The sequence below is a fragment of the Hippocampus guttulatus genome, chromosome 23, assembly GCF_054856545.1.
Source record: "Hippocampus guttulatus isolate MCC_2025c chromosome 23, RoL_Hgut_1.0, whole genome shotgun sequence".
Lineage (NCBI taxonomy): Eukaryota > Metazoa > Chordata > Actinopteri > Syngnathiformes > Syngnathidae > Hippocampus > Hippocampus guttulatus.
The window spans coordinates 2,227,337-2,242,712 of record NC_141283.1 but is presented as its reverse complement, the minus strand read 5'-3'; the positions used below and the strand labels follow the sequence as shown (position 1 = coordinate 2,242,712).

At 42.5% G+C, this 15,376-nt stretch overlaps 1 protein-coding gene across 2 annotated transcripts in view; it reads left to right on the top strand.

The window, feature by feature from the left end:
• LOC147185678 (monofunctional C1-tetrahydrofolate synthase, mitochondrial-like) overlaps positions 1-15,376 on the top strand; it is a 27,006-nt gene extending 11,630 nt beyond the window's left edge. For both annotated transcript variants that reach the window (XM_086104216.1, XM_086104215.1), the window contains exons 21-29: positions 520-631; positions 4,274-4,413; positions 5,007-5,048; positions 6,805-6,908; positions 6,980-7,157; positions 7,970-8,077; positions 8,156-8,308; positions 13,050-13,181; positions 13,865-15,376. In XM_086104216.1, the coding sequence (XP_085960342.1) occupies positions 520-631; positions 4,274-4,413; positions 5,007-5,048; positions 6,805-6,908; positions 6,980-7,157; positions 7,970-8,077; positions 8,156-8,308; positions 13,050-13,139 (927 nt within the window). In that variant the 3' untranslated portion in view covers positions 13,140-13,181; positions 13,865-15,376. The remainder of the gene's footprint in view (positions 1-519; positions 632-4,273; positions 4,414-5,006; positions 5,049-6,804; positions 6,909-6,979; positions 7,158-7,969; positions 8,078-8,155; positions 8,309-13,049; positions 13,182-13,864) is intronic.

Sequence of the window (15,376 nt, the reverse complement as noted above, 5' to 3'; positions counted from 1 at the left end):
CCGAAGCTCTCGTTTTTATTCCTTCGGCCTGAGCAACAAAAAAATTGAATAGGTAAGTTTTTAAAATGCAGCAGTCTCTCCCAGTTGACTCAAACTCTGCTGATTTGAAACCTAAAATGGAGCACCGATGCCACCTACTGGTGGTTGTGCATCAGTAATGTTGTTTCCAAGCTTGAAATTTATCGCGGAGCAACATGATGGCTCTCGTAAGCCTTTTTATGACCCGGACGCTGTGGGTTTCCCATCCATTTGTTCATTCATCAGGAGGAGAAAACAAGCCTGCTAGCAAGCACATTTTGTTAGTCAGACCCCTTTGAACTTTTTTTTAATCCCCATTTTATGCACTGTATGTGCTGCCAGCCCACACTGAGACACTCATCCCCCAACATTGTCCTCGAAAGATGTCGCGTGAAAGAAAAGGTCCTTTTCCAATTTCAACCTAGCTGAGTGAGTTGCTGTTGGTTACACTGTCCGACTAAACGCTTGTGTGTCTTGTATACCCCCTCGCCATTGTTGCAGGGTTCACCCGTGTTTGTCCACGCCGGGCCCTTCGCCAACATCGCCCATGGCAACTCTTCGGTCCTCGCAGACAAGCTGGCTTTGAAATTGGTGGGACGGGACGGCTTTGTGGGTAAGTGCAGACCGCCCCTGCGCATACAGATCAAGTGTTACCCATACTCATGACGGAGACAAGGAGTCACGTTTTAAAATACACGCTCGACTTACACTTGGAATTACTTCCTTACTCTCGCAGCCTTTGGCCCACATTCTTTGCTACTCTGGCATCGTTATCCGGTGAAGCTTTCTAGGAAATTGGTGGGAATATTGCGTGAAAACAGACAGGAAAGAGGAAGGAAGTAAATTGATAATCTTAAGACCCTCAGGAATTTTGGAGTAAGCCACGCTAATCCTTTCAACACCAAGGAGTACATGAGCCTTTCCATTTAAAAAAAAAAAATCTATCCATCTATTCATCTGTTCTTGTTGTCTACGTTTACTTTGGCAGCAGAAAGATGTTTGGAATGCGGGTTGGCGGGCCTTCTCGGCCACTGTCGAATGATTTAGATGTATACACGAAGCTCCGTTGTGTGCGCGATAACAGGTAAACAACACTTTTAACACGTTGAACACGGGCGGGCAGTCAGCTGTTATGAGGTAATCAGTGTTGGGTTTCAAAACACTGCAAATCTCTTTAAAAAGGAACAGAAAAAAACCCCTTCCACACTTGTATTCCATCACTCGTTCCCTCCCTTCCTTGTCGGACGCCCTCTGATAATTTGCTGAAAAATATGGCAAGGTTAGAGAAAACTGCTGAAAGGGATTCCTCACAGAAATCTCAAATCAAACCTTTATTGAATGTTTTTGAGCTTTTTGACGGATCGTTAAAGGCCCAAAGATGAGTTTTCTATAATAAATTAAGCACAGAACCAATCAAATAAAAGAGTAACTTCTTAGAAAATAACAATTTATTTCCTGATAAATGACATGACAAACCCAGACTGCCACCTCATCTTTATTTTCTACTCAAAAGCTGTGCAGCTCTCATATCCAAAGTGATGCAGCGCCGCCATCAACAGGGATCTGTTTGTCAATCTGTTCTGCATTAAGGGCAGCCCTTGACAAACCGACAAAATCTGCTTTTGGGTGTCATTTAAGGTCATCCGCCGTCTGCACTTCATGCCGTCGCATTCGGTCATTTACTTAAGAGAATATTTGGGTCTGGAGAAAATTACGCAAGACGTAATCGAGCCCTACCTGTCTGCGGGATTGTTACTCGACACTCGGGTATGCGAGGAACTCAACCTCCCGCCCGTCGTCCCCCAAAGCGGCAGCTGGGATGCATGATGACCTCCCCACCCCCGAGCAAACGCACTTCCTTCCGCTCCCATCAACTTGCTGCCTCAACTTCAAAAATCTGCCCCCTACCCAAGTCACCTCCTTTAATCCTTGGAGCTAATTGCTGAGGTGTGCAATAGTGGGACACTGCGACAAAAACCGCCTGACTGTGAAAGACACTTGTGACAAAAGCATTAAACAGGTCATAAACCGCTTCATAAACTGATGAACACTCTTCCGAAAAAAAGGAGAGCGATTACATCAAGAAGTCGGTCAAAATGGCTACTTGGAGGAATTGTTTTGCTGTTCTCTTTCATGGATAATTTTTGGAAAATAGCATTTCATACGCGTGTGGAGCACAAGGACAATGACGTCAAATGAGATGAACCGAATCAGACGGAATGATTGAATCCAAAATTTCAAATGAAATTAAACTCAAGGAGTGCAGATGAACGTCTTTCAGATGTCCCACGCGTCTTTTGTTTCTTTTAAATAAGAGTAAATTATCTAAGTTTTTAAGAAATTGCCACTTCAATCTAGAAAAATTGTTAATCTACAGCTTTTATCCAGATTTTCTGCGGTATTTAAAAGTTCTTTGACAGGCACCAAATCTACCCTGCCACAAAAATAAACAAACGGCGACTAAAATGCAGGTAAAGATTTTTGTTGGTGTTGTTTTAGCGTAAACCTGTAAAGCTGAGTTGAAAAATGAACTCTTGTTGAACTCGCTGAAGGACGCATGAGGGCCGGGTTGGCGGGGGGTGCTCAAATTCATGGCCGCGCTTCATTGGGCTCTGTGTTATCATTTTTCAAGTCACCTCGACCTTAAATGAAGTCGCTCTGTCAGCTGAAATCCCTCATTCTCGCTGTTTGTTACATTTTTAGTATTGACCTGGATCTTCCCTCTACTATATATTTGATCTATTTTGTGATCGGCTGTAATGTCTTCCAGTCCAATCAATGACCGAATGATGAACCGCGATACAGCAAGCTAACATTTTATGATGGAAAACTGGCCTAACAGGAAGTAGATGTTGCTAGTTGCTTGTTCTTTTTTTTCCCCCCTCCGCATGGCATCCGCCGTCATGTCCATCCTGTCTGTGGGGATGGCTCAAGGTCGTCACCCAGAGACGGAAATTTGCAAGAGCTTGCGCATAACATTGACAAAGACGAAAACAACTCACTTATGTTCAATTCAAGCTTCAATGAATCTCAAAGCTATCTTTTGGGAAGGTGGGAGGAAGCGCAGCAATGCAAGTTGAAGGGACTGCTAACCCGCTCACCATGAGACCAACCCGCTGCCGCCTAACCAAATCACGCCGAGTTACTTGCCGCGTTTCCTAGCATGCGTCCCATTCACGTCAGCGCGATCACATTCATTCGATTTGAAATGTTAACCGGGTTAGCCGTTTGCTCATTACGCTCGCACCCCCACATGCCGAATGCCGTACTTGGTGACATTTAGAAAGTCGGTGTGGTTTTGATGCCTCGTCATAACAGGAGAATGGAGCCGTTTATCATTTCATGGCTCAAAAACAAAATAATTCACTCAGCTTGTACGTGGGAAGATCAATTAGCTATTCCTGTGACCCGCAGCAAGTCATGATAAATTGGCTTTCCGTCTTGTCCGGTGGTCACAAAGAGCCCATCAAGGCACCAAATGGTAACTGCACGCAACAATTTGCTTATTTTCTTGATCCTTTCAGTTCATGCTTCTTTAAAACTGATGCCAAGCACCGCGGCTGATTCGTGTTGTACTTTGACTGTCCGAAAGCTCATCAGTAGATTTTGGAAATGATTTTTTTGTGAAAGTGCCTCTTCCCGCTTTTTCTGCTTTTCAGCTTATCTGAGAAAAGTCCATTAATGGGAAAATGGGCGTGGCCTGCTCAAGCATCTATTGAACTGGTTATAGCTTTGAAATATATCTCTGGACTCGTTCAAGATTAGCTCAAACAAGCAAGTGTTGTTCAAGCATTATCATGCGCACGCGCATGCATGTTGAGCCAGGAAAGCTTATCTCAACAAGGGCGCCATGCCAGGTGGAGTACAATGTTTGCTTTCCTTGGCCCGGTTCAAAAGGCGGGAGGGTAAGGGCATCCTTACCAGAGGGAAGGCCCTGTGACTCTTTCAGACGGCGCAGTGAAACATCACTGACTGCACATAAACACCAAAGGAAAAAAACAACTTTTTATAGATAGTTTTCCCCTCTCCTGCACACTCTAAACACATTAAAACATTGTAAAATAATACATCAAATTGTAGTTGGGACAATACTCACAGGCATACGATATGCGATGTATCCAAAAAAATCCCAAGAACTGCTGTCACAAAGATATATTTCAAAACCAAGCTACAAATATTTCCCCGATCGTGGGCCAGATGATCAACCAGCAACGTCTACGAGCTCCTGTGGCTAAAACCATGCGCCTCATTGCAGTGACCGAAGCTGGCTTTGGAGCGGACATCGGGATGGAGAAGTTCTTCAATATTAAATGCCGGACTTCGGGCTTGAGGCCCAATGTGGTGGTGCTAGTTGCGACCGTTCGGGCTCTGAAGATGCACGGCGGAGGCCCCCATGTAAGTCCCCGTCAACCCACTGTCATGATAAGACCGAGAAACCACCATTGTGTCATTTTGCCCGCTGGCATTTTGTCAACAGCATTTTTAGCGGGCATGTCATTTGAAGTTACGCAAACACCAAATTATATTTTTGCGCCACAGTTGTCCGGTCGGAAGAAGCGAATTGTAATTTAAAGTATGACATTGCTAAGCAGCAGCAAACCGAGTTAAAGAGATTTAAAAGTAAAGAAAAAAAATTCCTTACCAAAATCACAAAAAATGCAGAAAGGAACAAGATTTTCCAAAATGTGATTTTAAAAATATTATAAAACCTTAATCCTATTTATGGGGAAAAAAACAGTTTTTAATCTGGATTGAAAAGCATTTACGATATCTTGGTATGTTTTGAATCTTTATTCATTCATATTATTCACTCTGATCGGAAAGCATACGTGTTATACGTGCGTGCGTCTTATTCACGATTTAACGGTATATAACAAGCTCCTTTCGTTTCGCATTGTGTTTCTGAGTAATTTGAAAGTCATGATTTGACCCAAACCTTTCAAAATGTCTCCCAAATTCATAACAAATGTGATTATTTTTGTTTTCAGGTATCCACCGGCGTGCCGCTTCCACGAGAATACATCGACGAGGTATGAGACACTTTCATTTTTTTTTTCCAATCTCCTCTCTTTGTGACACGTAAATAAGCAGAAAAGTATTTGTAGGCACTTGTTAATTCCATTTAGGCCACGGTCAGGATGCCTGCAGCCCAATTAAAGCTCTTTAAATTTGTTAGGCAAGGCAAGACTTCAATTACGAATCAGTCATTTACTTCTTTCTGTAACGTAGTTTGGCAGCCCAGCTGCAAGTTGGCTTTCTTTTTGATGAACCCGTGACATTTGCACACACGCACAGTTTAAAACAGCTTTTAATTCAAGTGGCAAGAGTTGCATTTCAACTGTATCACATAACTAAAAAAAATGAAATCTGACTTACTGTAGTTTCCACTTCATATGATGCACACAAAAGCATTCAATATTCTCAAAAGCCGACAGTGCGCTTTATAATCTGTTGCGCCTTATATATGGAACAATATTCTGATTTCTTGGAACTAGTATTTTAAATGTTTTGGAAAGCGCTTTGTTCCAGCTGCAGCGGTTGTGAAGGCTCGATAGAAATAAAGCTGCATTGTATTGTATTTCCTTTAGCGTAGCTCCATCCAGTGGACACATAATGCAACCACAGCCACTTTTTTAACTTGTTTTCTATGTGCCTTATAATGCGGCGCATCCTATATATGAAAACAGTTTAAAATAGGCCATTCATTGAAGGTACGCTTTATACTCTGAAGTGCCTTATAGTGCGGAAAATACGGTAATTTGGCCTTTTTTTTGGAGGGGGGTTTGCCTTTCTTGACACTTCATGGCATCCACCTCTTTTCACGCTGACACCTTATCCATTCATTTTGCCCGCTAATGCGATAAAGAGTCGCGACTTGACTGACAGCTGAAACCAACTTTGAATGTGGTTTTTCCCGTAACGCGGAGGAGGTGTTATCCTCATATCTGGCTTGGATTAAGCACGCTCCAGGGCAGATTCAGCTGACTAAATAATGTAGCGGCGTTGTTGAATTGTCAAACCTGTAACAAGAACCAGAAGTAGTTGGGGCAAAACAGAGCTGGTGAAATGAATTTATGAGACCAGGTGTGGCTCTGCTAGGATGGCTGCACACGCGTGCACACGCTGCGGTCAAAAGTGGGTGTAACAATGTTCGGTTCATGTGCTTGGCAGTCTAAGCCAGACTCCCACATGTCATAAATATTTCTAAAATGTGTCGTTAGATGTTATTAGTAGGATGGTGGAAGGATTTTTTAGGGCCACACTGAAAAGAAAATATGATGATTAGGGTGGTTATAATGTTTGAGAAATTCATTCACACTGGTCTGAGAATAACGTTGAAACACTTCTCGAATCGTCATTTTTTTCCGAATATACATTGGAAGTACGGATTTTTGTTTTAACTGTGTCGAGAGTAAAACAAAAGATTTGTATAATGGTTGTATTGTATGAGGGGGAAAAAAATGAATGTTTTGTGAAATTTGAGCAATACAGAAGACATGCAGTATCGTTAAATATTTATCCAGCACTTCCGCTTAGCTGATCGAGCTAATGTGCTTCTGCATGTTATTTCTTGGCTTAGTCCATTTAAAATTACAACATTTTTCTTGCAACAGCATTTTTTTAAATCTCATTTTTTATTTATTTATTGATTGAAAACGTAAGTTTAAAAAAAAAAAAGGGGGGGGATCTTGTGAAATGACTTTGCATGTCAACTTCAGCCGGCCGTTTTACAATATGCACTTTCACGACACTTCGTTGATCATTTCTGTTTCTTTTTCTTTGCAGAATCTCACTCTTGTTAAACACGGCTGCCTCAGCAACCTGAGAAAGCAGATAGAGATCGCTCATCTGTTTGGAGTTCCGGTCGTGGTAGCGCTAAATGTCTTCAAGTAAAAGAATCATTCCTTCACTACTTTTTAGCCATTTTTTGTCATGGCTACAGAACGCTGCTATTTTTCAGGACAGACACCCAGCCCGAGATAGAGCTCGTGTGTCAGATCGCCAAAGAGTGCGGGGCGTCCGATGCGGTGCCGTGCCACCACTGGGCGCAGGGAGGGCGAGGTGCTGTGGAACTCGCCCAGGCCGTGAAAGCTGCCAGCGGCAGAGCCGGCGACTTCCGGTTCCTCTACGACATTGAGGTGAGACTGTGGTAGGGTCTCAATTTATTCCCACGGAAGGTTTCGCAGCTCCCACTCACTCTCATTCCGTAGATGCCTACACCTCTAATCATCTCTGCCTGTTTGGATTTTTTTTTTTTTTTGGGAGGGGTGGCGTCTGAGTCGGAGAATACTGATGTGGGAGGAGGAAGAGAGGTGGGGGGTATTTGGGGGGTCAGCTGTTTTGAGTTAGTGTCCCTGGGAATTTGTGACTCCAATTAACTGATCCTGTTATGATCCTGTCTCCGCCCATTCTCCAGGATGCATCTGCATGCTCGCCAAGCATCCTACAACAGGAGTACAATACTGTACTTTCATACAAAGACTGATTTGATTACCAACCAGAATGTGATGTTCATCTTGCACAACTTCTGATTTTTAAAAAATATATATTTTTGGAATAAATGTTATTTTGTCGATGTTTTCGATTTTATGTTGGTCATTGACCTCACTGTCAGAAATTAGATTAAAAAAGAAGTTGATCGTTGTTTTCCACAGTCCAACGCCGATGTTTGCAAATGTCTTATGTTGATGAAACACTAAAATAATCTATCTGCTTTCATGGAGGACCGCAGACATCTCAGGGTATTTCCTGTTGAGAGGCTGAAAATTCAGAGGATTTGGACAATTTGAAAGTGAAACAATGTCTTTCCTGTGGGTCGAACTCGGCTATGCTTCTTTCACACCATGCAGTACTGTAACATTGCTTTCTACCTCTCTCGTCCCCTGAATGCATATTCACGCAATCAAATTGCTCCCCACATCCTCTCTTTTGTTTTTCCTGGGTGTGATAGATGCCAATAGTGGAAAAGATTCGAACCATCGCCCAAAAGGTGTATGGAGCTGATGACATTGAGCTGTCCTCGGAGGCTGTGGACAAAATAAATGACTATGATCAGCAGGTGAGATTGCCCTTATTTGTCTGAAATGGATTTCAACTATTGTAGTCTAATTTTCTTTACCCCCCCCCCCAAAAAAAGGGCTATGGTTCTTTACCAATCTGCATGGCCAAGACTCACCTTTCCCTGTCCCACATGCCGGACAAGAAAGGCGCCCCCACTGGGTTCATTTTGCCAATCCGAGATGTTCGCGCCAGCATCGGCGCTGGCTTCATCTATCCCCTCGTGGGAACGGTATGTAGGAGATTGCGATTTCACAATGCACAAATGTGATTGAATCCATTTCATCCAATTTGAAACCTTTCATGCACCCTGTCACTTGATAACACGATAAGGCATTGTCAAACATACGGCACGCGGGCCGGAACGGCCCCAAGGAAGTTCGGTCAGGCCCGGAGAATAATTTAAAAGTGAAAAAATGCATTAAAGACACGGAATGTATATTTTTTATAAAATGCACTTCATGGATTTTCCACTAGGGGGCACATTGTTTTGATCAGAGTAGAAGATAACATTGTTTTGATCTGAGAAGAAAACAGTAGTCTCAGTCTGTCACTGAGACAGACCCAACACATCAGACAGTATCAATGCGTCTTGATACCAAAACAAAGGAAAGACATGATATTTTTGGTTATTTATAGCAGAGCATAAGATAACATTAATGGTCCGGCCCACTTGACATCTACCGAGTCCGTATGTGGCCCACAATGTGAAATGAGTTTGACTGAGATGCAAACCTCTCGGTCGGTAACGGGGTCGAGCATAAAGGGAGCCGGGTTCCCTCAACATTTCACATCCTGTCGTTTCACCACGATGCCCCCGAGGGCCGGGCTTTGATTGGCGCAATGACGAGACGTCAGACACCAGGGCACGCTGGGAAGGGGTGGCGGTGTCTCGATGTGGCGTCTAATCGGCTCTTGCCTTTCATCTGCCGCGGCCTCGTGGAGTCACTGGTCCATTGGCGACCCTTGAACTGTGACTCGCAACCAAAACACAGTCTCGTAGAAGTTCTTTGAAGTATTTATTAGATCAATAAGTCACTTTAACACAGAGATCCAGCAAAATAGTCGTCCCCGGTCATAATTCAAGGAAGTATTTGTGTGGAAAAAGACTCGTATTTGTGTGTTTATACCCAGTGTTTTATCAACCAGTATTTTTAGTGGAGGTTTATAGCCCCTTCTAAAAGTATTGGAATGGCAAGGTCAGTTCCTTTGTTTTTCTTGTAAACTGAAGACATTTTGGCTCCCGGTCAAGATAAATATAACGCAAAAGTTGAGAATTCCAGCTTTTATTTCATGGTATTTACGTCTAGGAATGTTGAACAACTCAAGACAGAGCACCTTTTTTGTTTGAGGCCACCCACTTTTCCAGTGAGCAAAAAGCATTGGAATGGACTTAAGTAAATAACGTTGAATATCTGGTGATGCTTTGGTTGTGATATTCGTCTTTTGATCAGAAAACCCCAATGTCTTCAGTAGATGATAAAAACGAAGTACTTTTGAAGGGGACTGGATGGAAAATGTCCTTGGATGTGGGAAAGGAGAGGCACATTTTTCTCATCAAACATAGAGGAGTAGAATTACAATTGTTTGTTTGTTTTTTATTTGTTTACATGGTCTCCCGTTGATTTTTCACCCAGACAGCGGTAAACAAGCGCGCTTTGAGCCACACGATGACATTCTTAAAGCACGCCGCAAACCAGTTTGTTGCGTTCCGTGATCCTCGGTGAATGAAGTCCAACATTCAAATAGTAGTCAGAATGCGGTCATCCCAAAAATAACTTCGTAAGTGACATATTGTCACTTTTTTGCTGCAGAGTCTTCATGCCCACAAACATAGCCACAGGCTGTTTGGTGGCAGGAGTGGTGGGAACCCGCTCGTTTAGTCCCCACTGACTCCTAGACGGGGAAATATCCGAGCAATCCGGGTCTGGTGGTGGTGGTGGGGGGGGGGGGGTGACCGTGAGACCAGGGGGACATTTAGTCCTGGGAAAAAAGGGTTAAAGGGGTCTTTTCAGGGTTAAGAATCAGGAAAGGGACTGATGTCATTCTTCTGAAATGTGAGGGAGGGGTGAAACGCAGAACAATGGAACCCTGAAGAGTTCATATCCCGTGGCCTCCACCCGGCACCGTTCAACCCGAAACAGCTCAGATTTATCAAAAAACCTCCTCCTCGAGCAGATTTCTCATGCTCACCGCTTGGTTAACATCGAACGACTCAATATATTTGAAGGTTGGCCTTGAGGAAAGAATCCACTTGAGATCAAAGTTGATCTGAATGAATTTTATTTTTGTCCAGCGGAATATTTGATCGCATTTTTTTGTGGCGCAAAAGCCCACAAGTGCAGTAAATGTTGCCGTCTTCACAGCAGACCTGCATTTTAAGTGCACCTTTTACTGCAATTTCTTCAGTATTTATTACTGTTAGTGTCGACGATGCCATGCAATCCATATGTTGATCCAACACAAGCAATTTGTTGATGTCAGGGGCCCAAAAAAAATTTTCCCCAACATTCCACCGACTCACCCTTTCGGTCATCTGACACTCTCTGTAATTGTCTGATGATTTTATAAGTTTGTTTGCGTTGGAATTCAATTCTATAATCCCCTCATTCCTTTCGTGAGCTACTGTGATTTGGAGAGGATATTGTCCACAAATAGCGTGAGTTCGAAACCCTCGGGGATAGTCGCAGACAAAGGCACGCTGTGTTTTTTAGTATAATACGGCGACTTATGTGGTCAAGCTGAGTATCCGACTTTGGCTTTGTGCTGTTTTTTTCTCAGACGTGAGAAGCAGAGAGCTACACTTGTCTCCAATTGCCATCTTGTGTTTTCTCTTTTCAGATTGAGAAATGGAGAGATGATCATGTTGTACAACACCTTTTTTTTTCTTCCCCCAATTTAGGCTGCCAAAGCCTTCACTAAAAGTAGTGCTGGACCATGAAACTTCAATTAGGTTAACAATGTTTATTTAAACCATCAGATTTTATTTTTTTAAATACATTTTTTAAAATTGACAGTTATGATACAGTACAGTATATAGTACAAAAGTCAGACATTCCATCGACTTGCTTTACAAACAGTTTGAAAAAAAAAAGCCAAATGAGTAAAATATGACACAAAAAAATTATACATACAGAAAAAAATAATGAAAAATAATTCACTGAAAGTGACATCACAGTTATTCAGAGCTCAGGTAACGACCAATCAGGCCTCAGCTTGAGATGGATAACATTGGGTGAATTTTGCTTCTTTGATTCATATCCCACACAATGATAATTAATCTGAATTATGTGCTTAGACTGGTTGGGCCGCATGGAACAGATTGTAAAGAAAATGTTTGACTTGGCTTCCCCCTTCATGTGTATCGGTGCTTTTTGAAAAATTGGGAGATTTTGTCAAATAAAACAAAAAAAAAAGTATGTGGACTTTCAGTCTTTGCGAATAGCGGCGGTCATCTTTCTTCGGACATCATGGCTACTCAGCTAACTCGGGTGTCAAAGGGAGGCCCTTGGGTGGAAGTGGTTTCCGCATTGTTACATGACTTAGTGGCAGCCACTAGATAAGGATGTAATGCGACTATTGAATTCCATCAAGTCCGCTCACACGTTGAGTCATGTGTGCCTTGTAGAGTCATGATGACCTCAGTCGTCAGAAGTGGGCTCGGAGCTTGCCGCAAGTACTCCCCCCGGTTTTGTTTACTTGCAGTGCCGCCTTTCCTTTCCCCGCGCAGGAAATTGCCTGGTCACTTCCTCCCGCCTGAGCTCCACTAATGGTCTTGTAAATTTGCCCTTGGGTCACAGGCAAGCAGGCATGCAAAGAATGCTGCCAAATCGTTTTCTTGTCCGCTGGGTCAAACGGTTTTTGGGGGCAGGACTTTTAGGAGACAAACCTTGGCCTCCAATCAGGAGCATTGTGTAAAATTGTCCACCAAATAACTTTTTGGGTATTAAAATAAAACCGGGTGTTTGTGACGTTCTGTCTTTCTCCAAAACTGTAATAACCACAGGAGGGTCATTTTAGTTTCCACACCATTAATATACTGCTCTTGTTAGCCCAAAATAGCTTGAAAGCTCTGTCGTTGACTTGTCTGCCAAGTGTGTCATGTTGTGGTTATTTACCTTTCACACATAGGCTTCATTAGAAGTGATTGCACTAAACGTAATACTGTTCATATCAGTCAAAGTTCCAATGTGTCTCCTCTCATGTCCCGAATTCAATTCTGCCCTCTTAAAATGTTTCCCCTCTTATTCAATAAATCCACATGACCTTGTTATGTCCGCCTCCTCATCGTGAGTTACAATAAATGATTTAATTGGTGATAAAATCTCTGAACATTGCCAAATTCTGAAGGAATTATTAGGTTGTGGTTTTTTTCTTCCTTTGTTTTTAGCAAGCTGTTAGGACAAAGGCACCATTGACTGTCTGAATTCATGATGCCTAAAGTGAAGGTTGTCATTTTCCACACTGCTCTATGGTGCGGAGTTAACTCGAAATTATAGTCATTGAACCTGTAAGTTTGGATAGAAAGTCTTGGGGAGCTGCTCATTTGGTGGATACAGCGTGTTGTGGGGACAATGCTAATTTAAAGCTACGGCTATTATCAAAATTGTAATACTGCCTATTGATGAATTCCTGCCATCAGTTGTGCTTTTATTATATCTTTCAAGAAGCACTGACCCCTGCTCCCAGATAAACCTTTTTTTTAGGTCTGATTTATACACCCTGATAAAATCCTCTTCTCTCAATTTCAATTCGCTGCACACCATCCATCCATTTGTTATCCATACCGCTTATCCTCAAGGTTCTTTTCAATGGGTGACAGGTCTGGACTGCTGGCATGCCAGTTTAAAACTCTTGCTATGAAGCTGCATTGTTGGAAGATGGGCAGTATTTGGCTTGTCATCCTCAAAAAGGCATGCCTGATCTGGTCCCGGGCCTTGACTTTGTCCTTGTGTGCCTTTTCTTCCATTCAGATGAGCACCATGCCCGGCCTGCCGACGCGACCCTGTTTCTACGACATTGACCTGGACCCGCTCACTGAGGAGATCACAGGGCTCTTTTGAGCACGTCAAGATCCTCAACAAGAAGATGTTTGCTAATTTTACGTAGGTCCTATTTCTCTCATTTGCGACCAAATGGTCGATATTGTTCAGTTTCTGCAGTGGGGTTAAGAATGGTAAACTCGGACAGTCTCTAATCCAGTCCACCGGTTTATAATTTTGTAATTTGACATCTATTTTAAATCTCAAATGTGAGCCTTAAACGCACAAAATGTGCCCACCCCAAGGTAGTTTTTCCACCATTTGGTAAAAAAAACAAACAAACAGATGGTCATCGCTGTCTAAATAGCACATCGCACCATACTGTAAATGAATGAAACAAAGAATCCAAATGCAACATGGTACATCAGTACCTAGTTTAATATCCTGTTCTCCATAACTTTTTGTGTACTTGGTAGAAATGGGACTTAAATGTATTCATTCTTCTTACGGGAACTGGCCACGATGACCAAGAATGCTCTAAAAGAGTGAGTCAGTTGAGGCATTTGTCCTTCTCAAAACACATCAGCTGAAAGGTTGTTTTGGGCCCCGGGAACATTATTGATCTTTTCCATCATGTTTCACTCACTCTACATCAGTCTCTGCTCGATTCTGGACCAGTTCCAATCCTGTTGAATCACCCGCGCACACACAAGAGAGGAGACAATTGACTTAGAGATGCAACATCATTCACACACGCACGAACATGTAAGCTGGTTTTAAATACGTCATCCTGTTTCTCTTCCCAGGGCTCAGGATGCGCACTGCGTGTCCCATCAAGACTCATCACTGATGGGAAGCGCTCTGCAATTACTCCCAGCAGCTCATATCGCAAATTGGGTTTCATACGCTGTCTTTGCAGTGTGTGTGTAATATGCCAAAGATGACGCGGTCCAGATACTTTTCTTCGCAAAGCTCTACTTTCAGGTGGTTTTTTTTCCTTTTTTTTTTCTTAATCTTGTTTGTATAGTTACTCGCAGGTCTTTGAAGTAATGCTGCTTTTTATAGCGTTTGCGAGCTTTTTACATGACTTGGGCGCATAACCAAATAGCTGTCGGACGCACAAGTTGCCTTTTACGTGGAGCAACTTTTTGTCTCCTGCTGGAGTGGCTGCACTGTAACCATGCTGAAATCGCACTGTCAATCTCGCTCCAGTCTTTATGCTGTTACATATTATTTGACAGGGTCACAATTGCAAACGTTGGTATCTCCCATCACATGGTCGATGGAGTCAATCGCTAATGTACGTAATATTGAATGTTATATTTCATGAAGGGCTATACATTTCTAAAAGAATCTCAGTGACTACATTAATTATGACAATTCAATTGCATGGTGATTTGAGAAATACATTTACTTCTGAAATTGTGTTTTTGTTTTTACTTGACCCTGTGTGCCTTTCCTGCAAATGTGCATTGAACCGCAACTATATCGCAGATTAAGTGATTGTTTTTTTGTGTTTTTGTTTTGTTTTTATTTGTACAGGCAAATCCAAATTCAGAGTTGTGCACCTTTAGTTGAGCCGCAAAATACCGGGCAGCCTTTACGTTTACCGGCAAAGATGCGATGTAAATAAGCGGAAGAAGAAGCGACAGAAAAGATAATTCCCGCAGAGCAGGGAAAATAATTCCTGGTGATATTTCTGTACACTCTGTATAGATGCTCCATGTGTGTTACTTGCAGCGGCGGATGTTTCAAAGTTCATTAACTATTGCATTAGCAGATCCGATTTTAATTATTAAATGAAACTGTGCAGTTTTTATTTGTTGTATCTCAGATTTTCACCTACTCGGAGTGAGTCCTAAAATCCCCCTGTGACGAAGGGTGGTTCAATTTGCTCTTGTCACTAACGTTGTTTTCTTTCTCCTCCAGGATAAGATGCTTGTGTTGTGAGCATGTAAATCGTGCACTTAAGCGTGTCTGTCATCGGTAGCATTCCACATCTGTACACTCTGTTATTGTGTGTATGTGCGCACTGGGCGGGATCTGACACTTGACTACAGTCGTGACTGCAAGGAATGCACTTACAGTCGTGCAGCAATGGCTTATTCTCTGTATGCATGTGTGTTTTTGAACCCTCTTGAATGGATGACAGACATCTTGGCAAGGAGCGACCGTCATGGCTTTGAAATGTGGTGGAAAATATCAGCTTTAAATCACTCAACATTCGACAAGTTAACGACTTGTTTACACAGTATGGTGCGACTCACCTGTATTGCATATTGGTGCCTTGAGATAAAAGTGACCTGAATTTTTCAAAA